Genomic DNA, 24,442 nt, shown 5'->3' with positions numbered 1-24,442 from the left:
ACCAAATATCGCTACTGATATAATGAATCATGATTTATTACATGAACATAATCAGCCAGATCCATTTAGGTTTTATTGAAACTGTTATCGTTCCGTGACAACTAGGAATCTGTCATATTTTCCTACAGTAGCTATTATTTGCTCAGTAAATTGAAATGTTCCTGTTTTCTTCTTCACTCCTGAGCACCTCCTGCTGAACATATGGGCCAATGAGGGGTATGTTTCTCGGAGAGAGAAAAAATTATAAACTTGAGGGTCAGCAATGCTTTCACATGTTTTTCATTTATTACAAATTCACAATAATGTGTTGGTTAAAACTAATGGCTTGTATTGATGCACCACTGGCCTGACATTCAGACTATGCATTCAGTCAGATAAAACAGTTATATCCCCTCACACAATGCCAGAGTATTTGTTTATTAGCTTTGTTTGGATATTTAGGATTTTAATAACTTGGAAATCCATTTAGGTTATACAAATAATGAAAACCCAGGACAAAAGATAATGTTTACATTTGACTCATTTGCATTTATTGTCTCAGAATTCTGTAACACATATAGCCAGAATTAATTGTGGTAGCTGCGCAGCTGTCCAACATTGCATGACTTCCTACAGCGAACCAAGGATTTCAGACAGGGGCTCTGGCACGACCGCACTGAAAGGCACTAGCCAGCAGTCCACTGTTGGTTTCACATGAGTGCGGTAGTCCACCGTTATGTCTCTGAAACAAAACATAAATACATAAAGGAATCAAACAGGTTCACAGCATAAGCAAGAAAAAAAAACTGGCACACATTTACACAAATAAGGGCTGCTTCAGCCGATCTAGTATGGTTTTTGATTTTTCAATTATACAAACAAATTTGGGCAAATATTTAATTATCTAGTGTAATCTAGTTCTTTCACTTTCTTATATATGAGCTGTGTGATAAAAGAGCACCAAGTTTGTACAATGTTCCTCTGGCAGAAATGTATAAAAATACATGTGTGTGACTAATCACAAGGCACAACGTCCATCCAAAAAAGTAAAACATTTAAAATCACCACGGAAGCTGCTCAACTCGCATATCTCTCACTGCTATATACTGTATGTATATTGATTTTTCGAGTACCATATGCTGCACCTACATTGGTAATAAAAGATTTAACAGCATGACAACAGTAACATGAAATTATGAGGCATAAATTAGAATTAATGAAAAAACAAACATGGCCAGAAAACTTGTAAAGCTCAAAGGATAAACACTACATACTATTAAAATTCTGTAAGATGGGTTTATCACCATGAAAGTTTACATAACTGTACCTTGTTCCCTGTACTTCTTTACCCAGCATTTCCAGTCTCACCAATGGTGATGCCTCCTTAAGGACATATGACACAGGAGACTGGCCTGTAACACAAAATCCCAAAAACACTTATCTAAATGTGACATGATTCTTTTGGCATTCCTTAAAGGGTACTTTCATTGTAAACACATTATCTGATGAAAACACGTTTTCAACATAAAAAAATTCCAAGTTACTCACAATTACAAAGTACTGTCTATAAGTCATTAATTCAAACTGGCAATATCTAGCCCTGCCATTAAAAGCATTGATATCAAAATTACGCCAAGTTACAAGAAAGAATATTGGCAATCTTACTGATACTTACAATCACAAATTAAAGAAGCTGTATTCCAAAGCAATGCTACTCAATGATGTATGTTTTTATAAAAACCTCTCTCCCCCATTGGGTATCTCCTGATCTGGCAACACTATGTGGAATATGTTTCACAATCCCTCCCTCTCCCTAGGAATTCTAAGACATTTCCGTTACAAAACATAAATACCATAAAATATACTGAATAGTTGGATGTGCACAAGAGAGCAAATCAATCTGAGTTGCATTTGAGAGAGCAATGGAAGGTGTGTGTACGTGAAAGAATGTGAAGGAGATGAGTATGTTTGTGTCCATTTCAGATTGAGTTCCACTGAACTTGGCAGTGCGCGGACACTAGTTACCCAGTAGTCCTTTGGCTCCGGGGATAGGTGCTTGCCGTCTAACGTCTGGCCACAAAAACCTGTTTCTGCCATTCTTGTGCAGTAGGATGTTAACACTAATATCTCCCACAGCAACATTTAGAACTTCATTCTGCAGGGAAATTGTTACTCTGCAAAGTAGAGAAATTGATTTTATGTTGGAATACTTCTGGCAATAGATGACTCATTTCATCCACACCAGTGAATTATTGTACATTGCTAACACATTGCAATACTTTGTAACATAATACCTAATTTAGTTGTGTGTTAAGCATTGTAATGCTAGCCAATAGGGAAGCTAGTTACAAGCTAGTTTATTAGGTGTCACAATGAATAATACTGTTTAAATGCTGCTGACCCCAGAACATCAGGAAATAATAATGTGTCATGTTATGCATACAACTGTGTTTTAGAGAATTAGCTCCCAAAATGTTGTGCTTTTGTTCGATAGCTAGTGCTGGTGGAAGAAGCTGAGACTTGTGTGCATATTACCCCAGTTAATGAAAGAGTACAACAAATTAATGCTGGTTTTATGTGGATGTATATGTGTATAAAACACATGTAATAAATTATTTTCTACAGTGAAATACTTGCATATAAAGACTGCACAAATATGCTCATTAGCCTCTGCACTGGACAAATGCCTGACAATCCATCAAGAAGAAAAAACAATTACTTTCCCAGCTCCATATCTGTGACAATCTGCTATTTAGGTATAAATCTTTTCATTTCATTATATTCTGAGGTTTGTTAATTTAATCTATAGAATCTGCTGAAAGAACAATTATCAGGTTGCTTAAGGATTATTTTTGCTTGCTGTAAATCATTGAATTAATTAGAAAGTAATAGATTTGCACCTACTTGATTGTCAAATGATCTGTGCTTTAAGGGCTGGTATGTGGATTCTTATGTCATAATGAATGAATGTGCCTATTTCTGCTTGACTTGTCTGGACATTCAAGCAAGGCAATAATTCTTTGTGGGTTTAACCAATATACTATTGGTTTAGATACATTTGTTGAGAAAGTATCTCCCACTTCAGATATAGTACCACTGTGATGCAGGCTAAATGAGGCAGCGCAAACTTGATTCCAAATTAGTTTTAGATTTAAGTAAATTATTGTGCTGAAAATTGAAATACTATGGCCTCAACTGTTGATCCACATTAGTCCCCAAACCACTGCTCCATGTTGCTGTAGTGTTCACCCCTGTCTATCCAATGTGTATGAATGTAAGGAAGGTAAGAGATACCCATCACAGTGATGACTTGTGGCTGTGTCAGTCCAGAAGATGAAATTTTCTTTCCCTTCTTTGGTCACCATGATCCCTGTAGTGTTTGCTTTGATGTGGCACTCATCTTTGTAGTTCACCCCAATCTTGCGGAAGTGCCCCCTTTTTAACATCTCACCATTGATGGAAATACCTATCAAATGAACAGAGATCTTGGATTTAAGTGGTCACTATTATGCACACCCAACTTGTTAACGATCCCCTGTCAGTTGAAGCTCATAATCTCAATATTAGAGATGCTCTACTTTTTTCAACTAATCAGCTGGTCTGACTACCTACTCCAGCATAGTAGGAAAAATCCTCAGCAACTACAGGAGAATCTTCATGAATTATTAATGAGACAAAAATTAAGGTAACAAATCCATCATGGATAGTAAAACATCGGGCTGAGAAATGACAAGGACACAGTTTATGATGACAATTAAGGGTTTCTAGGTGGTGAAAACAAGTCATAGGCAATTACATTACATTACATTACATTATAGGCATTTAGCAGACGCTCTTATCCAGAGCGACTTACACAACTTTTTACATAGCACTTTACATTGTATCCATTTATACAGCTGGATATATACTGAAGCAACGCAGGTTAAGTACCTTGCTCAAGGGTACAACGGCAGTGTCCTTACCCGGGATTCGAACCTGCGACCTTTCGGTTACGAGCGCAGTTCCTTACCCACTGTGCCACACTCCGTCCCTATAAACCCCAAATAAACTCAAGGGAAAATTCACAGGACAAAATGACAGAGTGAAGCCATATTTGAAGTAAGCAGGCTGATCATGGGCCTGTGGGGTGGCTCATCCTGTTGAGGTAGGCTGTAGGCCATGGATGAGCCTCACAGCCAGAGATCAAGCCTGCAGGGTGATGCATAATTGGCAGTAGCATCCCACAGGATTACAGATGGTTCAGTGGGCTGGGATCTGTCTCATCATTCTCTGGTGACCCCTGCTGGTCAATCTGCTTGCTAAAGCTGCAGGCTTTAGCAAGCAGATTTACCCAAGCTAACCCAAGCAAACCCTGTGGGCTGTGATATGAAAAGAAGCAGCTGAAATGAGGTTGTAGGCAGGGTAGCCCAGCTAGCCCTGGGCTCTTCAGTCCATTTATTGAACCATTGGCTCAGGCAATTGGACAGGAATCTGCTCTCAAAGGCAATTACAATAAGAGGTGCAGAACACAAGATATGTCTATATACTGATTATGTCCTGGTCCCTCTGAAAAATCCAGCATCTAGCAAACCTATGTTGATATCGCAATACATGGGACATTTTCAGGTTATGTCCTTAACATTCAGAAAATTCAGGCCTTGGTATCTAACTGTAATCCCTCTCAGCAACTTGAAAATGGATTAAATTTTAAGTGGCACTCCTTGCATATGAAATATCTAGAGGTAGAACTGTCAAAGGACAAATCTCAACTTCCCAATATTTTGTTATTATACCCACATTAATCAGAAGATGAATGATGATCTTGGTAGCTTGAGCTCCCTCCCCCTTGACCTTGGCAATGGAATTATTACCATTTTACCTAGATTGCTATGCTTGTTCCAATCAAAACCAGTAGAAATTTCGAGGGATGATTTCATGATGAATGCGATACATCATTCATCTTCTGAAAAAACAATTGTCTAGGTTTACCTAGAATGGCAAAAGACAGAATATTGCTCCTAAACAAAAATCAAAACAAACACACTCAATGGGCCTCATTCACAAAACATGCGTATGATCACATTTGATCGCATACTGTGTGTTTCCAGGAACATTCCAGAATTCATCATTTTCATTGTAATCACAATGAGCATGATTGTGCATAAAATTTACAAGCAGTCAGCATTCATCATCTCATACAATGGGGATATGCATAAAAACAAAGGTCTGCACGTGTCATAAATCCCACATTGTTTTTTCATAGGAACATTTTTAAGAACAAAAGTAGGAATCATTTTTTTTAAAGTTTTGTTAATGAGGCCAATTGACACTGTGGATATTTGATGGTGGATCATGTTCATAATTTTGGACTTGCTCTAAAAAGGCGATAACAAGACTGATTTTTTAAATTACACATTGTGAAAAATACATTGTAAGGAATGCATCACATTCACCCTAAGATTACAAAAAGAAAAGAGGTAGGTGACATACATGGCCCCAGACAGAGAGACTGATAACTCATAATGGTCCGAGACACAGCAGCAAACTTAATTATGAAGCATTACTGTGCCTATCAATGTGAACTTAATGTATGTGATTAACCTAATCAAAACGTGACATTGAGGGCTCTGTTTTCCCGGAATCAATGTCACTCGGTAATTGGGCATAGTCATTGGCATGGCGGTTGGGCACAGTGGGTGTGGCTAGTGAATGCTAGTATTTTCCTGACCATGAGTGAGAATCGTCCAGCTCATAAATAAGATAAATTTGTTTTGAATTTGTTCAAATTTTCTTTTGCCAGAATTTATAATAAAACACTGCTTAAAACAATAATGAAACAACGTTTATTATGACCTGTTTTAATTTATTTCACTTTAAACTTGTAGCTAAATAGCTTAAAATGTGCTATGCTATAATTAATAAGGACAAAAGTATCTTGAAGTTTACAAGATAAACAAAATAAAACCAGCGAAGACCATAACAATGGCAGTGATCCCTTTCACAGAAGTAAAATGACTCAGAATTAACTGTTGCTCAAATGAAAGGAAAAAATGATAATGCACAGTTCTATCATTAATTAATATCAATGGCTTTACTTAAACTGATCAAAGCGATTCCTTTAGAAGGGAAAAAACTGGATGTTGCCGATTGCATACATTGCCAGTGACTTTCTCCTTGGTTATTATTTTGTCTCTGCGCATAGCATGGCCCACATATTTAAACTTTATTTTGTCTCTTTGATATTAAACAGATCCAGATGATGTTAAATTAGCTTGAGAGGAGATAATTAATGCAGTTAATTAATGTAGCTTGCATATACAGTACTGGCACACATTATGAAAACACTGTGCAGTTTAGTTCTCAATTTTTGTCTTATGTTGATATTACATTTATTATGCAAAAAAAGGAGCAAAATATTGCATTAATCATCAAACTCTTTTTATAAGTGCAGTCTATCCATAATTTGTGCCAGCACCGTAGCTATAATTTTAACAACAGTCACTTAATTCAAATGTAAATATTGTTCAAGTTGCATTTATTTCCATTCTTATTACAGATGGATTCAAGAAAAAAAATTAAATACAGTACCCCAGAGACCACAGTATAAGAACAGCCATAAACAATTATAAACAGGAATAAATACAAGCATTAAAATAATAAAAAAGACAATGAATAATACAAGCAAACTACTATGCATTTTCCCTGCTTGTGGGATTTAAACCAAAGTGAAATTAGGCAGCACATGATCCACAAAAACCATTGATTGGCTTTTCAATATGTTATGAACATGTGCAAAATTGCATGGGAAAGCCTTGAAAATAGCAATCCGTCGTATGCTGGGCTGCGATTTGTGCCGTAGACATGGTCTGAGCAGGCAGGAGGAGAGGGCGCAAATCGCAGACTAGGCGTACCGGAAAATTGCAACGAGCTGCACTGAAATTACAGTCTGCTTCTCGATTGACACACCCTCAGCAGTGACTCTCTTCCTCAGCACCTGGCAGTTTCACGTGGAGAATGTTTGGAGCAAAATGCATGGTTGTCTACACTCTTTTTGCTTTGGCTATGGAGCTTGTGGCATGAACGTGACTGTATATGACTGGAAATTCCAAATTATGGTGTAAATGAAGGTAAAACATTTTTAAAAAGCAGAATGATCCTGCCCAATATACACAGGCTAAACAGCTCACCTGTGGCCGGGTCGTGCAGTAATTTAAAGACTGGATCCTTGGGAAGCACATCTTTGTGTACCTCAATTTTAAAACAGATTGAAGTATTCTGGTCCTGGGCAGGCAGAAGGACTTTTAACACTGTGGCAGGGGAGAAATGACTTGAAGATTATCATCATTAGCATGCATAGAGGATAAGCACATAATGGACATATTTTTAAAAATCACATTGCAAAGTGTAAACTGGAAAAACTGAAAGTGAATACACGGTCAGCTTGTTTGTTAACACCAAAAATGGTTTTACTGATAGATAAATTCATTTTAAAATGCACTGGATTTACCCGAAAGACATAAAATGTAGACATCTACAAAACACAGTGAAACAAATGAATGACGCTAAATTATTTGGTTGTTAAAAATTAGTCCAAGTAGCTGGGTGCTTCAACCTGCTAAGACACTAGTGTCCCACTGGGGTCCCACTGCATCGAATACGGACTAGTATCAAATTTGGACCACGCTAGTCTTAATTATGACTGGAAATCCCACAAAACGAAGCACACCTGGCTCTAGTGTAGCCATGTCTGCACTCTCCTGAATTGGCAACAGAGGTTACAATGAGCCTTGCAGTGTGAGCATGATTCGGAATTCCAAATTAGGAAAAGGCATGAAATGTGAACCCAAACAATCATAATACTGCTGTTCATAATAATGTTTTCAGGCTATTTTCTCCCTAAAGTATATAGATGGAACATAAAATTGACATTTATAATTCCCTCTAAAAATAATATAAAAAATATTTGAATGTTTTCAAATCTTTTCAGTACCAGCTTAAATAATTATCAGTCATGATTGTTCATAAAGCACCAATGCAAATTCTACATGATATTGACCTGCTTAAAGCAGAGCCAAGTCAAACCAATAACTCAAGAAAATAACAGAGGCGTTGACTTGTTTTCCCTTCTCAGTAAAGACTTCGGCTATGCACCTACATCTAATGCACCTACGTTCGCCAGCAGCTAATATACTGTAGCTCTTTTCAGCACGAGATTGGTGAATGACAAAGCTATGGTGCTGTCCGGGTTTATCACTGACTTCAACCTTGACATATTATGTTTCACAGAGACTACTGCGCTAAACGAAGTTGCTCCTGCAGGATATATGTAAGGGAGAGTCAGCAAAAAAAGGATTTTACTCATTTACTCAGAAAATATTTAGCCTAGCACTATAAAATTTTACTACAAACTGCTCTGACATGAAAGTAATCATTGGCTGTTTCAATGACATTCATAATGTAATCGAGTCGGATACAACTAAAACCAAAGTACAGGTAAGCCAATGTTACATTCATGCCACCTAGTCGCATCATTGTAACACAGGTGCGGAATAATCGAAACGGTAAATGAAAGCGCCCTATATTGTGTGCACGCGGGTTTTTTCTGGGCAAACTAATGTTAATCAAGAAAACACATTTTCAATGGTAACGTGGAACCAGACACATCTTCAGAATATGAAACACTGGGCTTTATTCTTGAAAAAAGACTGGGCATAAACATTAAACATAACATTACCATGAAGTGAGTTGTGGTAATGTCCAAATTTGATGAATAATGCCGCTTTTGCTAGTTTCTTAATGCCCAGATAAGCTTTTACAAAGCAAATATCCTATCATACGGACCAATCCGATGCATGCTTATTATAAATGCCTGTGACCAGGTGGGAGTTCCTTTTCCATGAATCACTTGGGTAATCCAGAAGATGAGGCAATGTCAATACAGCCAACAAATCTGAGCACATTTGACATTAAAAACAAACACGTTGATGAGTTAAATAAATTTCTTTAAAAATATTAAAACATCATTTCAAATTCCTAAGCCAGGTCTCCCCAAAAGGACACAACATGTAGATGGTTTTAAACACAATCTAGTGTCTCTGATCTTCAAATCTGCAGCCTTCTCCATGACCTCCCTGGGCACCAACCCTCTCTTTTTCTCTTTAAATGCCATTCTGTTATGATCATTTAATACATTTTACTTAAATATTGCAAAAAAATGTTTGACTCACAGACTGAGGTCTGGACTGGTTCAGCTGCAGTGACACTTTCTGCAATGCGTCGATCTGAATAAAGCAATGAAGGTAAGTTAAACAATTAAATATAACAAAACATTCAAATCTGCAGCCTTCTCCATGACCTCCCTGGGCACCAACCCTCTCTTTTTCTCTTTAAATGCCATTCTGTTATGATCATTTAATACATTTTACTTAAATATTGCAAAAAAGTGTTTGACTCACAGCCTGAGGTCTGGACTGGTTCAGCTGCAAGGACTCTTGCAATGCGTAGATCTGAATAAAGCAATGAAGGTAAGTTAAACAATTAAATAGAACAAAACATTCATTACATTAAAATAATATATTTACTGAATAATCAAAGACGCTTTATCTTATTGCGGTTACTCTGAATCTTATTAGTACCAAAAATGTCCTAAAAGTTTAAAATCCAAGCATGAATATCCATGCCACCCTGGGGACTGTCCTCAACTGAAACCAGCGACAGTTCTTATGCATATTAAATAATTCACAATTGTGTTTATGTTAAAGGTAGATGCTGATTCAGTTGTAGCTTTTGCACAATCTCTATACCACAGCACTGAAGAGAAAGGATATGAGTAAATTAATACATGTTAATTTAATATTGCAAAAAGAGTGTTTGACTCACCCGCTCCTTGCATAACAGGATGGCTCCTCGATTTACCTAAACATGTCACAAAAGTTCAACATCCAGGCCTGAATATCTGTGCCACCCTGGTCCCCAGCAAAAACTGGTAGAAATGTTTTCCCATGTTGCATTTGTACAAATATTTTTTAAAAGCACATGGTTTCTATAAGGGGTGTCATCATTTCAGTACAATTCATTGATCCTAAATCCATCCATTTATGTTAAAGGTAAATGTTGATCCAGCTTTAATATTTGCATAGTACTGTATATCTGTATATATGTTTAAAATCCAAGCATGAATATTCGTGCCACCATGGGAACTGTCCTCAACTCAACCTTTCCTCTTATCTATCACAGTATATTTTAATGAAATCTATGCAAGAAAAATTGCATTCATATGCATAGACTAAATTGTAAACTGTGCATATGTTTAAATCCACACCATTGTTGCGATTTATAAATCTACAACTTTATGCAAGCAATATGTGTACAAATTGTTGTTCCTTGTGGGTGTCATATTGCTGGAATGAGACATACATTTTCCTTGAGGTATAATTTTCAAGAACATAAAGTGTGTAGACCTTCAAATCAGATTGTGCTGCCAATACATAGAGTATGTTTGTCTGTTTAAAAGCAAAGACAGCATTTCATACACATAATTTGGCCAAATTCAACAAAAACAAAATACTTGCAATGTGGGATGTTAAGCCACAGAAACAAAATAGGCTACAATACCACCTGCACTAATAACTGAGTGTACTGGAATTATTAAATAGTAGGCTCTTCTGTGAGGCCAACACAAGAGAAGCAATGTCTGAATATACTGCACAAGTAATAAACTTGTTTTAAATCAATGGCACATGCTGAGCACTATCAACTTTACAAATAAAACTAATATAGCTATAAAGGCCTGAAATGCTATCATTATTACATTACATTACATTTATTTAGCAGATGCTTTTATCCAAAGCAATGTACAAAATGACATTATCAGTCTATGACTGTACAAATGCATCCACATTGAAGTTCATGCTCAGACTGAAGCTCTGCTTGAACTAACTCTCAGCTCCCCCCTGATTTTTTTTTCTTGGTATTTGATTTTGAGAACCACACATGCTTACCATGATTACCATGGATTGACGGATCTACAAAAAAACGAAAATAATGGGATTAATTATAACACTTTTTGGAAAAAATGTTAAACAAAATTAATTAAATCATTTTGGATGGCACTATATATGCAGTAAAGCATTCAGTATGCTGCCAGAATTTCATAAACAGTATTCATGTGGGCAATATTATTTTTACTTTTCACCTAATTTCTCCATTAATTAAATTTAGCTAACATTTTATTTTCTTTCTGTGGCTGTCAGACATATTGAATTTGTCCAAATAGGAGCATAAATAGGTTTTTGAATGCTGTGGGTTTCTGACAGTAGGCCAATAAGGAGAGTAAAGTCTCCCCTTTAGTTTTAGGAGTGACACAAGCAGCTGAGCTTGTTTATGTACTCTTATGGGACCTAATGCTATGTATAACACTGTCTAGAAAGAACTGTGTGATAAGCATGCACATGTATGAGGGACAAACAAACTGGATTTGTTAGGAAGGCATACGCTGTGATTTCAAGCCCAGATCACGGAGAGAGAAATACATTGCAGATAACTCTTTAACTAATTAGTGCAATTAAGTAAATATCCTGGAGGAATTAGATTATTCACTCATTTCAATACTGGCAAAGTAAACTGTACTCACCCGATTGCAATAGCAGAGGCATATCGTAATCTCCTGGTGGATTTAGAGAGACAGAACAGTCTCTTAGTCATTTATTTGCACCTATATGTGCTTGTTAAATTCCAGTATCAAGGACATTCTTTGGCCATGTTATATGCCTGGCTATGCCTCCTCGCCTGGACAAGTCTGAAGATATAGCTCAGTGATTAGCTGCTCTGCACAGGTCTATGAGAAAGGGAATGACTGCTGCAATAAATGATTCCCCCTTCTCTTCAAATCATAGCTACATCAGTACAGCTATTTGATTTGTTGTCTGCATTACACTGGTGTGTACCCCTATATTATGCATTCTGTCTAGTTCGATGGTTCACAGCCTTAGCCAGGCTTCTTGCTATGTCCCAAATGCACCCTAATTGGCTGTAAAGGGCATGGCCCATCTATCCAACCACATGTAACCAGCCGCAATTGCCAGTTTTTTCAGCCTAATAACAGATTGGCTCAAATTTAAAATTTTTTCAATTACTGACTGAAATTCTATATGTACAACCAAGGAAAACATTTCCAAACTATACCAAGCCATCGCTGACTGGCAAAGCTCATATGGCTGATTTTCCACACTGACTGCTTGCCTAATGTAGGCTGAATGTGCCACTAACACTTCGGATATCTTTCACATCCAGATTCTGGGATTCATTTTAATATAGTGTGCAGAAATACAGATGCAACAATTTGAATATATCTGTGCTCACAGAACACCAGCCTAAACTGTTTGCAATCCACCCACTTTTGATATCTCATGCTACATATTGAGAAAACATTATAAGATTTGGGTCCTTCAACTGATAAAAAATAAAGATTAAACAATGCCTTTTTCTGTCAATTTCATTAGATTAAATAATGAGACTTGATCAAAATAATCGGTGTACTTAATTATAAAGCTGGAACAAAAAGAATCACAACAAATGTGAAATTAAGTTTTTGTCCACTACTATTTCTGATTGATCTTAATATGAACATCAAGAAAAGACAGGGGTGCGATTGGGGAATGGGCTGGCACTGTCAGTGTCCTCTATTGGGTACCTTTCCAGTCATAGGGCCTAAAAGATTTCCAAAAAATGACATTATCAGCCTATGACTATGCAAATGCATCCACATTGAAGTTCGTGCTCAGACTGAAGCTCTGCTTGAACTAACTCTCAGCTCCTCCCTGATTTTTTTTTCTTGGTATTTGATTTTGAGAACCACACATGCTTACCATGCGTGTGGATTGACGGATATACAAAAAAACGAAAATAATGGGATTAATTATAACACTTTTTGGAAAAAATGTTAAACAAAATTAATTAAATCATTTTGGATGGCACTATATATGCAGTAAAGCATTCAGTATGCTGCCAGAATTTCATAAACAGTATTCATGCGGGCAATATTATTTTTACTTTTCACCTAATTTCTCCATTAATTAAATTTAGCTAACATTTTATTTTCTTTCTGTGGCTGTCAGACATACTGAATTTGTCCAAATAGGAGCATAAATAGGTTTTTGAATGCTGTGGGTTTCTGACAGTAGGCCAATAAGGAGAGTAAAGTCTCCCCTTTAGTTTTAGGAGTGACACAAGCAGCTGAGCTTGTTTATGTACTCTTATGGGACCTAATGCTATGTATAACACTGTCTAGAAAGAACTGTGTGATAAGCATGCACATGTATGAGGGACAAACAAACTGGATTTGTTAGGAAGGCATACGCTGTGATTTCAAGCCCAGATCACGGAGAGAGAAATACATTGCAGATAACTCTTTAACTAATTAGTGCAATTAAGTAAATATCCTGGAGGAATTAGATTATTCACTCATTTCAATACTGGCAAAGTAAACTGTACTCACCCGATTGCAATAGCAGAGGCATACCGTAATCTCCTGGTGGATTTAGAGAGACAGAACAGTCTCTTAGTCATTTATTTGCACCTATATGTGCTTGTTAAATTCCAGTATCAAGGACATTCTTTGGCCATGTTATATGCCTGGCTATGCCTCCTCGCCTGGACAAGTCTGAAGATATAGCTCAGTGATTAGCTGCTCTGCACAGGTCTATGAGAAAGGGAATGACTGCTGCAATAAATGATTCCCCCTTCTCTTCAAATCATAGCCACATCAGTACAGCTATTTGATTTGTTGTCTGCATTACACTGGTGTTTACCCCTATATTATGCATTCTGTCTAGTTCGATGGTTCACAGCCTTAGCCAGGCTTCTTGCTATGTCCCAAATGCACCCTAATTGGCTGTAAAGGGCATGGCCCATCTATCCAACCACATGTAACCAGCCGCAATTGCCAGTTTTTTCAGCCTAATAACAGATTGGCTCAAATTAAAAAAACTTTCAATTACTGACTGAAATTCTATATGTACAACCAAGAAAAACATTTCCAAACTATACCAAGCCATGGCTGACTGGCAAAGCTCATATGGCTGATTTTCCACACTGACTGCTTGCCTAATGTAGGCTGAATGTGCCACTATCACTTCGGATATCTTTCACATCCAGATTCTGGGATTCATTTTAATATAGTGTGCGGAAATACAGATGCAACAATTTGAATATATCTGTGCTCACAGAACACCAGCCTAAACTGTTTGCAATCCACCCACTTTTGATATCTCATGCTACATATTGAGAAAACATTATAAGATTTGGGTCCTTCAACTGATAAAAAATAAAGATTAAACAATGCCTTTTTCTGTCAATTTCATTAGATTAAATAACGAGGTAGACTTGATCAAAATAATCGGTGTACTTAATTATAAAGCTGGAACAAAAAGAATCACAACAAATGTGAAATTAAGTTTTTGTCCACTACTATTTCTGATTGATCTTAATATGAACATCAAGAAAAGACAGGGGTGCGATTGGGGAATGGGCTGGCACTGTCAGTGTCCTCTATTGGGTGCCTTTCCAGTCATAGGGCCTAAAAGATTTCCCATTTCCCCCTTACGTGCAGACCTGCCCAATAGTTCTATAGGACTGATGCAGTCCAATTACTGATAACACGGCAGTTGGATATATAATTCAAGGTGAGCAGAGGGGCTACATGGGCATTTTCAGTCTGGTTTATAAGAGTCTTTTATGAAATTCCAAAATAAATAAATATCTAATTTCACTCACGTGGCCCTGTCGGTAGTGGCCGCGATGAGAATCTCAAGCGAGAGGACTCTATGGGATGGAAAGAGGCAGTAAAGTCACTTCATAATTTATCTGTACCTGCACAGAGGTAATGGTGCAATGGTTCAAGTAGAGACGATGAGTGGAGGACTTACTGCGTCTACCTGCAGTCTTCGAGGATAGAAATGCTCTCTCTAATGGTTTCTCTTCCTTGGGTTTGTGGGCCACATGAGGGTCCTCACCCTCGGGCTTTGTGACCACCATACTAGTGAGTGGGGTCACAAAGCTGTAGTCGAGTGAGCGGGCCAGGATCTGCTCATTGACAGCTGTTTGCTGTTCCTCTGTGAGCAGCACTCTGCAGTCGGCAAAATACACACAAAGACACAATGTGCTGATGCACAAACCATAGTACGAAAGGACGGACAGAGACTACCTTTCACATACTACAGTTCTATGAGACTGGAACACAGTGAGCTCCATAATGTTTGGGACTAATACTTTTTTTTGATTTGGCTCTGTACTCCACAATTTTTGATTTGTAATCAAACAATTCACACATGGTTAAATTGTACATTCTCAAATTTCTTAAAGGGTATTTTCATACATTTTGTTTTCACCATATAGAAAATAGAGCATTTCATAAACTGTACATAGCCTCCCCTATTTCAGAGCACAATAATATTTGGGACATACACTACATGGCCAAGTGTATGTGGACACCAGACATCCAACACCACATCCAAAATTATGGGCATTGATATGGAGTTGGTCCACCCTTTGCTGCTATAAGAACCTCCATACTTCTGGGAAGGCTTTATACTAGATGTTGGAGCATTGCTGCAGGCATTTATTTCCATTCAGCCATAAGAACATTAGTGAGTTTGAGCACTGATGTTGAGCGTTAAAGCCTGACTTGCAGTCGCCGTTCCAATTCATCCCAAAGGGGTTCTATGGGGTTGAAGTCAGGGCTCTGTGCAGGCCAGTCAAGTTCTTCCACACCATTCTTGACAAAACCATTTCTATATGGACCTCGTTGTGTGCCCGGGGCCATTGCTATGCTGACAGGAAAGGGCCTTCCCCAAAATTTAGGGGAAGCACAGAATCATCTAGAATGTGATTTTATGCTGTAGCAAGAAAATTTGCCTTTACTAGAACTAAGGTATGAAGCCCAACCATAAAAAAAGCCCCAAATCAAGGGGTGTCCAGATACTTTTGATCATATAGTGTATTAATGTTATGTAAATGAAAATATTCATGTTTAGTACTTTGTCACCTATCCTTTGCATGCAATGACAGCTCAGAGTTTGTGACTCATAGACATCACCAGGTGCTGAGTATCTTCTCTGGTGATGCTGTGCCAGGCCTGTACTGCAGCCATCTTCAGCTTCTGCTTGTTTTTTGAGGGTTGGCTGCCTTATGTTTTCTCTTCAGCGTATGAAACGCATGTTCATTTGGATTCAGTTTGGGTGAATGACTTGTCCAGTTAAGAATTTTCCAGTTTTTGACTTTAAAAAAACTCCTTTGTTGCTTTGGCAGTATGCTTGGCATCATTGTCTTTCTGTAGGATGAAGCACTGTCCAATGAGTTTGGATGGATTTTGTTGAACTTGAGCAAATAAGATGCTTCCTCGTGTTGACAAACGGCAGTAACAGACTCCAAAGGCAATCAAAAGCCTAGAATCCAGACAAGATACTATCTGCACCAAGGAAGCAATTGAACTCACCAGACTAATCAGAAACACCTGTGAAGCCATTTTCCCAAACATTATGGAGCTCACTGTCTATTCACTGTATAGATGCAGAAAAGGGTCACTCTCTCTCTCTCTCACACACACACACACACACACACACGTTCACGCTCACACTTACAGGAACAAATCATGCTTTAAGATGGAAACTCACAGTCTTTCCAGTAGCTGCTGTACAGAAAGATATGCCCACAGTCTCTGGATGTATGTCTCAAAGATGTAGTGGTCAAGAGCCTTGGAAGCATCTCTTTCACTCTTGGTAAATACTTCATGGAATACTGAGTCATTTCCTTTCTGTAGAAGAGTAGAATTATGGTACACTCTAAGCTTCAAACCCCCCATTATGAACATGAACAAAAATTAATTTGGAAACAAGTCATTTAAATAACATGTTGGTAAAATTATAGAAAAGATCTCATAGCAACATAAATAAAGTTTAAGTTAAATTGGCAGTAACATTAAAAACATTTGGGTGGTGGGGTGAAAGTGAAAGGTGTGCAGGAGTGACCCAAAATGGTTGTTCATATTGTGTCCATTGTTCACATGAGATTCATCAGCACTGACTTACCGTTTTAGCCTTGACTTCAGCAGTGAATGTTTCCAGATCATTGTGATTAATTTGACCAGCAACCACAATCTCTGAGCCATCATAGTACTGGCCAAAGCTGGTGTAGGTGACATTGGAGACACCAGTGTAATGCATTTGGACATCGAGCAGGAGAGGAGTAGCCACTTCCTCGTAGAAACCCTGCCATTTAAAGTACACACATTTCCCACACACTCTACATATCCATTTAAACCAGTGATGCAATGTTGTAGCCTCAAAGTGCAAAACATTTAGTTACCATCAGTGACGATGATTGTAATGTAATGATTCAATTTATGATAACAGAGATTATTTAAAAACCTTATTCCAAATTATTTTAAATAACATGACATGCCACCTATTGCATGAGATTCATTTAGGAATTTGAGAATTACCTGTCAATGGCTTTGGACCATACAGCTAATTATCCAACCATTTAATCAAGGTAAACAAACAAACAAGACACACTACAGTATAGTAATTTAAGTCAAATGGAATGTGTCCATCAGGGGGTTAATCACTTAACAAGACCTCAACAAGTGACAATACCTGCAACTGCAGGGCTGCATCCGAATCCTCATAGATCCTCCTGGCCAGGCCATTGTTCTGAAGCGATATCTTCTCTAAGAATTTGTAGTCAACGTCAAAGCCGAACCCCAGGCAGTACAGTGTATATCTCTTTCGGATGGCCTCCCTAACATTGTTCTGGATCTCATTCAGATTGGTCACTCCTAAGTGAACAAGGCCACCATTAGCATGAGTCACAGGTTGTAGTATGAGTGGGAAGCATCCTCATAAACCCCGCCTCCAAGCTTAAATGTAAATGTCACCAACAACCCACTGTGAGAGGCAAAGAGGTGCTTTGACTAGTCAGTGAATGACACAGATGCCGTTACCATGTTCAGACAGGAGTAGAATGTAGTCACAAACTCCAAACCCTTATATCTGTTAGCAGTGTCGCAGTCCATCAGCATGTGAATATGCAACTAGTATATCAGTGTGTAAGTCTTTCTGCATGTTACCATACAGTGTGATGGTCAGTGTTTCAGTAGACAGTGTATTTGGCACCTGAGGTGGGGTCTCCATCAGTAAGCAGGATGAGAATGGAAGTACTTTCTTCTTGAGGGTGGGACTCGTCAAATATGGACAACATCTGCACCCCCTTCAGAACTGCTTCATTGATATCTGTGCCTACACAGATAATGCAAAGGATTTTAGATGGCAGGATGGACTTTTAAATTGGTTGTAGATTATTCAGCTTGTTTTACTTGCTTGCTCTAGGTAGGAGCAAGCTGGCTAAATAAATTGAAACTCAAAATTTGCATTCTAAAATGTTTACAGGTAAACATCATTTTAAAAGGCAAAGGATTTCACATAACTATGAAATCATCAAGAAGTACAATCATATTCCACACAAACAAAAAGCATATTTTACATAAAATAATTTACTCTTAATATTGCACGTTCTAATATATGTAATATATAATTTTTTTTTTTTGACTGATTGCTTTCTGTGCTGACACAGACTAAAGTTTCCACGGCACTGTTGTCAAATGAGTACATATAAAGGCTTTTAAATGATGTAGAAACCCCAATTTAAAGTAAGGTGTCACACAAACTTTCTTACTTCCTCTACTTTTGATGTTCTCCACAAAAATGCGTGCCAATGCCAGGTAATCGGAGTTCACAGGAACTAAGTTATCTTTCCAGTAAGTCACTTCACCATCAAAGGTGATCAGGCCAAAATGATCTTCTTTGTGGAGATCATCTAAAATCTTCAACATTGCCTCTCGAGTCTGAAAATTCACAGGGAACCATTGAACTGACATTCATAAAACCTGACAGATATAAGACTAGTTTACAGAGGTGAGATGAAGCAATCCAGACAACCTTTTCAAAAAAATATTTGGAAGTTTAGAGAATGGGCAGTGTATTATTCAAAAGTTAGACAAGACCATTTTTTGTTACAGAATGTGTTGTAAATTGATTTATGAATTACTCAAGATCAGATGTACTGGGGGACAGAATAAATGTCCACACTCCAATGCAGAGGACTATGATCACAGCTTGATGGACAGACTGAAACTCCGAACAGAGTGGAGCAACTTACCTGCTGAATCTTTGTCCCACGCATAGAGCCACTCTGGTCAATAATGAAGACAACATTTTTGGGAAATCGTGAGAGGCTAGAGGGAGCAAAGTAATGCACAAAATATCCATTCACCACCTGTAAGTAGAGAACAGACAAGCAGGTAAGTGCAAGATGGTGAGATGGAAGGGCAGGGAAATAGCATGGCGAGAGTGAGCTCAGGTTCATGTACTGCAAATATCTGTATTGAAAAAACACTGGTGAAAAGTGCAGATCATGTGAAGCTCAGCTTGAGCCTGGGAGCACATATAGCTGTACCTGCAGCTCTCCTTGTGACTTTGGTCTGTTCACATCATAGACAACAATCAATTCTCCACTCAGCCCCATGTCCTTGCAGTGAGGACACTGCTGCTGCTCATGAGATGGGGAGAAATGCACCAGGGCCTGGGGGGGGGGGGGGGGGGGGGGGGGCAGGTAGGATTGAAAGAAATAAGGGAGGTGGGGGGAGGTGGAGATTGGATAGATTAGAGGAGATTGGTTGACAGTGCAAAGGAGATGGAGAAAATAAGACTATTTTTCCGGACCATAAAAACAATTACGCGTGAAAGATTATTTTACTCTCCTTCATCATGGCCATACCTCTTTATCAGTCACATTGGTGCTGACAGCACTTGCCAGATCATTGGAGGCCAAACCCCCCTGGGTTTCCAGGAAGCGGATTCCCTGGCGTTCAATTATGTGCACATCAATCTTTATAAAAAGAGCCAAAGACAAGTGGGACTCTCAGTGGCAGCTGAGCCTTCACCATAGAATCAAGGTAAAGATGCTAATCTTTTCAAATTTAAAATCTTTCAAATGAGTACACTATGTGGTCGCTCAGATAATTAAGATGAAACATGATAAATCTTAACCTCCATCTATCTGCCACTTTCATTCTTCCTGCCTAGTCCTGTCCCCACCCATGTCCACATCTCTTCCCCACCCTCCATCACCCTCACAGTCTCACCTTGAAGTCTTTGACAACCTGTGTTGGTTGGGCCTTGATCCGCAGTTCATACTTCCCTAGCCGTCGTTTCAATAGCTCCTCATAGGTCAGCTCAAACGTCACTTTGCTGTGTGCAGCCACTGTCACTGAAGTCTTGAATTCCTCCAGCGTTCGCCCGACTGCACTGAGATGCACTTATATTTACATTCAGCCGTTAACAGAAGCTCTTTTCCAGAGCAAGCCACGCAAGTGTGTACAGTGTACATAGTGGGTACATGTAGTAAACCCCTGTGAACTGTTTAGAGCTCTGCATGTGGGGAGCCAAGGTCTTGATTAAATAGGTGTTTTTCAGTCGGTGGTTCAAGATGGCAGTGACTCTGCAGCCCTGATTGTAGTTGTGAGCTCATTCCACCTCTGGGGGACCAGAGTAGAAGAGACACACATCATGTGATCAAGAGGAGAGCTTCTTTAGGGAAAGAACAGTAAGGCAGTCAGTGGGTGTGAAGTTGAGTGGCCTGGCAGGAGTGTAAGGATTGATAACACCAGGCCAGATATTTTATTTTGGATACAAATCATATGTACAGAGCTGGAGGGACCAAATGGCCTCTGCAGGGATACCAGAAAGACAGTACAGACACACCTTCTAACGTATACTGCCGTATTACCTGACCAGGCCAGCACTTTCACCACGTGAGACTGCTTGGCTGTACTGCTGCTGTGCCTCTTCCTTCTTCTTCACCACTCCACTGTACGACTTCCCATCAATGGTCCTGCACCATACACAATGCACAGAAGAGTTTGGAGGCCTCATGTTAAAATGATAGTATTTGAATAATATTAATTGAATGGAATGTATAATACAACAAAAAAAGTATATTTACTATTAATTACCAACTGGGGAGCCTTATTATGTGTAACATAAATATACTAGTAGAGTGCACTCAGTAGAGTGCAGATCTCCGCCAGGGGTGTTAGCTTTGCTGATGCAACAATAGAGACTACACAATCAATAGAACCAGACAAATACAATATTATACGTTTTTACCATGTGCCACTGAAAATCCCAAAAATGCCGATTCAGTGAAGCAATGCTAAAGGTGGTGACATGTTAGCTAATTTCATTCATATCAGCCACAATGTGTTAGACAGAGTTAACGTTGACGTTAGTCTGGCACTTTCGCTGCAAATCTGGACAGGAACAATCTGGACAGGAACAATTCCAAAAGACCAGCGATGTAAAATATCAATTTCAACATAAAATTCTAACAAAATAATTGCCAAAGATTCCATCATTAACGTACACCGTTACTTGGCGCATTTTTTTGTTGGCATTTTAACGTTGAAATTGACATTTTACATCGCTGGTCTTTCATTCCAAATGGAAGCAGTTGTTGATCACTTGCGGCCCCTACTGGCCGGTTAGGAGGAGTGAGGGGTTAGCACTCAATGTATTTCAATGGACAATGATGGAAATTAATTCAAATAAAATACTTGTCGTTGACCGATTTGCTAAATATTTGAGAATTCAGGTTCTTAGCCTGCTGTCAGCATGCACAACAAGTATTAGGCTGATCGGCCCAGTAGTATGCGAGATTAGCTGCAGACAGATACACAAACACACACGCGCACACACACACAGGACCAAACGCATAATCCCCTCCAGGCACTCGCCTGGTGGAAATGATAATAAAGAATGGGGGACATCCAATGGCCAGCTGCGGTTAACAGCCTAATTCTTTCATGCCATGGGATCTTTAATGACCACAGTGAGTCAGAACCAAGGTTTCATGTCTCATCCAAAGGACAGCTCCTTCTACAGCACTATGTCCTGATCACGGTGCCATTGGATTTTCTATTTGGTCCAGGGGCAAGAGTGCCCCCTGCTGGCCCACAAACACTTATTTCTGCAGCAATTTTGTTTTTCAAGATAGTCTTCCTCCCAGGTTCCAGTTCAGTGCTTTGACATGAGAAGGGTACAGGGTGGTATGGCTGCTGGGGATGACCATATATGATGCCAATGACCACTTGTAGATGACCATCATTATGCCCACTCATTCATTGTTGTCTTTGGCCTCCTTAATTTCAGCTTGTTAATAATAACACAATTTGGCGCTACAACGTTTTTTGGGGGAGAAAAGATACCCATTTAAATTAGGACAGAGGGAGAAAAGGGAAAATGTTTCACTTGTATCCCTACTGCACCATGGCCTTACATAAGATAGCTCTGAATGACTGGAGCTCCTTAGCGAGCTTGATTATACAATTTTTCAGGTAACTATTCATTTGCACTGTTAATATACCAACAAGGTATATAGTCAAGATGTAGGTTTTCATTCAGTTAATTTGTGTCAGTGCTCGATAGGGCACGTACCTAGGGGGCTGTGTGAGAGAGTAAACAGAGAAATATGGGAAGTAAATAGGATGGAATGGATGATAGGAGGGAGGATCAAAAGGAGAATGTTAGAAAGCACAAGAAAGCCAGAGAAAGGTGAGGTAGGATGAAGAGAGAGCAAGAGGATACAGAGGCGGTTACAGGAAGGAAGAGAGAGGGGGTAGTGAATGCGAGGACACAGCGAAGGTTGAAAAGAGACATAGAAGAGGAGACCCATGAAAGAGAACTCACATGTTGAATTTGCTGATGAAGGCATATTTTGGCAGTTCCACATGGAAGTTCACCTCTCTGGGTTCACTTGCTCGATTAGCAACTCTGCTGGTGATGACAGTCACAGCATAGCGGCTACTGACCACAGACTTTATGTGGAAGCTGTAGATGTCCAAGTCATTATCCTTCATGACACAAAATTTTGAAGAGCATTAGAAGAACTGCTTACAAAAACATACTATACTGCCATCTGTTGGCTGAACATAAGATGCACAGCACTTGCACATCGTACCATCTCAGCAGGACAGCTTTTCCTCTGTCCAGACAGAGTGAATCTGTAGGTGTCCCTAAAGTGTGTGTGGCTATGCATGTTTGGCAATAGTAGAACGTGTGGGCAGACAAAGAAACAAGAACAAATCATTGCTTGACTTAAACATCTACTGAGTGTAATAGTTACCATTAAAAAATAATTCTACAGTGGAGAATATCATTGGACAGAATCACCGACGATAAAGAACTGTGGGAGACCAGGGACCTGTTTCACTAAGCAGGATTACGGAGTGAGCTGGATAACTGCAAAACCTGGAACACCCCCAAATTTGGAACATGGACTTAAGTAAAAAGAGCTGTTCCGGGTTTTATTCAGTGCATTGACCCTGCCAATTCAGTATTTCCATTGTGAAATACCCTGACCACAACCTCCACCAGCTTCCCCTGCTCCCAAAATAAACATACAAACACCAGAAGTAAATAGCAGTAAACATCCGAGGGAACTTTGGACTATAGGAAAATAGGTTTTGCAACTTGTTGCCATTAGAATAGAAACATATTTGTATCTAATTTCAATTAGTCTAATCTTCTATTTATTTTTAATATTAGAGGATTATTCTATGTGACATATCATTTGTTTTTCTTTTTTATAAAAAAACAACTTCTGAATTTACATTTGAAAAAAGAAATTGTTATTTATCTATTTTTACAAAATACAACTATCATAGATTCCTGTAACATACTCCAACTAGTCATCATTCAGTCCATTAGTCTTCATTAAAATGTTGACACAAATACTCACTGAAACCTATGAAGAGTAAGTCAATTACAGAAAAACTGAGTACCTACAGGACCACTGAAGCCCCTGGGAGATAATTTTGCTTCCAGAACATTTTCTCATCTCTATATTGTAACACCATAGTAGACACTAAGGACAGTGCCTTTGTGAATGTGAATACCAATTTGCAGCAACTCTGTCCCTATTTCCCCAGTGACCTGGTGATCCCTACAATGTGTTGCCAATGCTCACTCCAACATATAGCCTGTGACATGTACAATCTGTCACTGTTCACATTTTACCCACTGACCACTGATCCAGAGTCAGCATTCACCTTCACACGACGATAGCTGGAGTTCAGGTCAGGTACAGGCAAGCAGATTCTGGACCAGTCACACAGTGCCTATATTCCTGCATCCACACTGCCTCTCAAGGTGCATAGGTGCATATAAAGGAACACCACAGGGTGTGTTCACATTCAAATTTAGTCACAGTGATGTCCTTACCGTGATCTCTCTCCTCACTAGTCTTGAGGAGGAAGACCTCAAAAGAAGACTGAAGAGCAGCACTCCTTGAACAACTGGCCCCATGGTAGCAAAGCTATGGCCAGGGCCACAAAAGATGCATCTTTTATAGCACAGGAAAAGGTCACACACTA

General features: G+C 38.9%; 1 protein-coding gene across 3 annotated transcripts; it reads right to left on the bottom strand.

Annotated features, from left to right (window-relative positions):
* Window positions 1–272: 272 nt before the first annotated feature.
* LOC118207296 (inter-alpha-trypsin inhibitor heavy chain H4-like) lies at window positions 273–24,442 on the bottom strand. Of its 3 annotated transcripts, XM_035380733.1 has the most exons (25): window positions 24,291–24,442; window positions 22,758–22,921; window positions 20,800–20,904; window positions 20,156–20,318; window positions 19,789–19,899; window positions 19,468–19,593; window positions 19,171–19,287; window positions 18,688–18,856; window positions 18,129–18,251; window positions 17,610–17,791; window positions 17,043–17,222; window positions 16,629–16,768; window positions 14,883–15,082; window positions 14,731–14,778; window positions 13,454–13,486; window positions 11,591–11,623; window positions 10,959–10,982; window positions 9,838–9,873; window positions 9,414–9,464; window positions 9,186–9,239; window positions 7,146–7,265; window positions 3,274–3,445; window positions 2,005–2,153; window positions 1,307–1,391; window positions 273–721 (listed from the first exon to the last, which is right to left on the bottom strand). In XM_035380733.1, the coding sequence occupies exons 1-25, from the start codon at window positions 24,372–24,374 to the stop codon at window positions 610–612; spliced, it is 2,781 nt and encodes a 926-aa protein (XP_035236624.1). In that variant the 5' UTR covers window positions 24,375–24,442; the 3' UTR covers window positions 273–609. The 3 variants fall into 3 exon arrangements, with proteins under 3 accessions (XP_035236624.1, XP_035236626.1, XP_035236627.1); XM_035380735.1 differs by lacking the exon at window positions 11,591–11,623; XM_035380736.1 differs by lacking the exon at window positions 13,454–13,486.

Source organism: Anguilla anguilla, chromosome 11, assembly GCF_013347855.1.
Source record: "Anguilla anguilla isolate fAngAng1 chromosome 11, fAngAng1.pri, whole genome shotgun sequence".
Lineage (NCBI taxonomy): Eukaryota > Metazoa > Chordata > Actinopteri > Anguilliformes > Anguillidae > Anguilla > Anguilla anguilla.
This window is presented reverse-complemented; position numbering and strand designations above follow the sequence as displayed.

Excerpts from the sequence above, each read along its gene's own strand:
- LOC118207296 (XM_035380733.1), bottom strand. The coding sequence starts at position 24,374 with ATGGGGCCAGTTGTTCAAGGAGTGCTGCTCTTCAGTCTTCTTTTGAGG. Across the intron at positions 22,922-24,290 it reads TAGTGAGGAGAGAGATCACG|GATAATGACTTGGACATCTA; the intron begins GTAAGGACATCA and ends TGTGTCATGAAG. Across the intron at positions 15,083-16,628 it reads CAGCAGCTACTGGAAAGACT|AGTGCTGCTCACAGAGGAAC; the intron begins GTGAGTTTCCAT and ends TGCCGACTGCAG.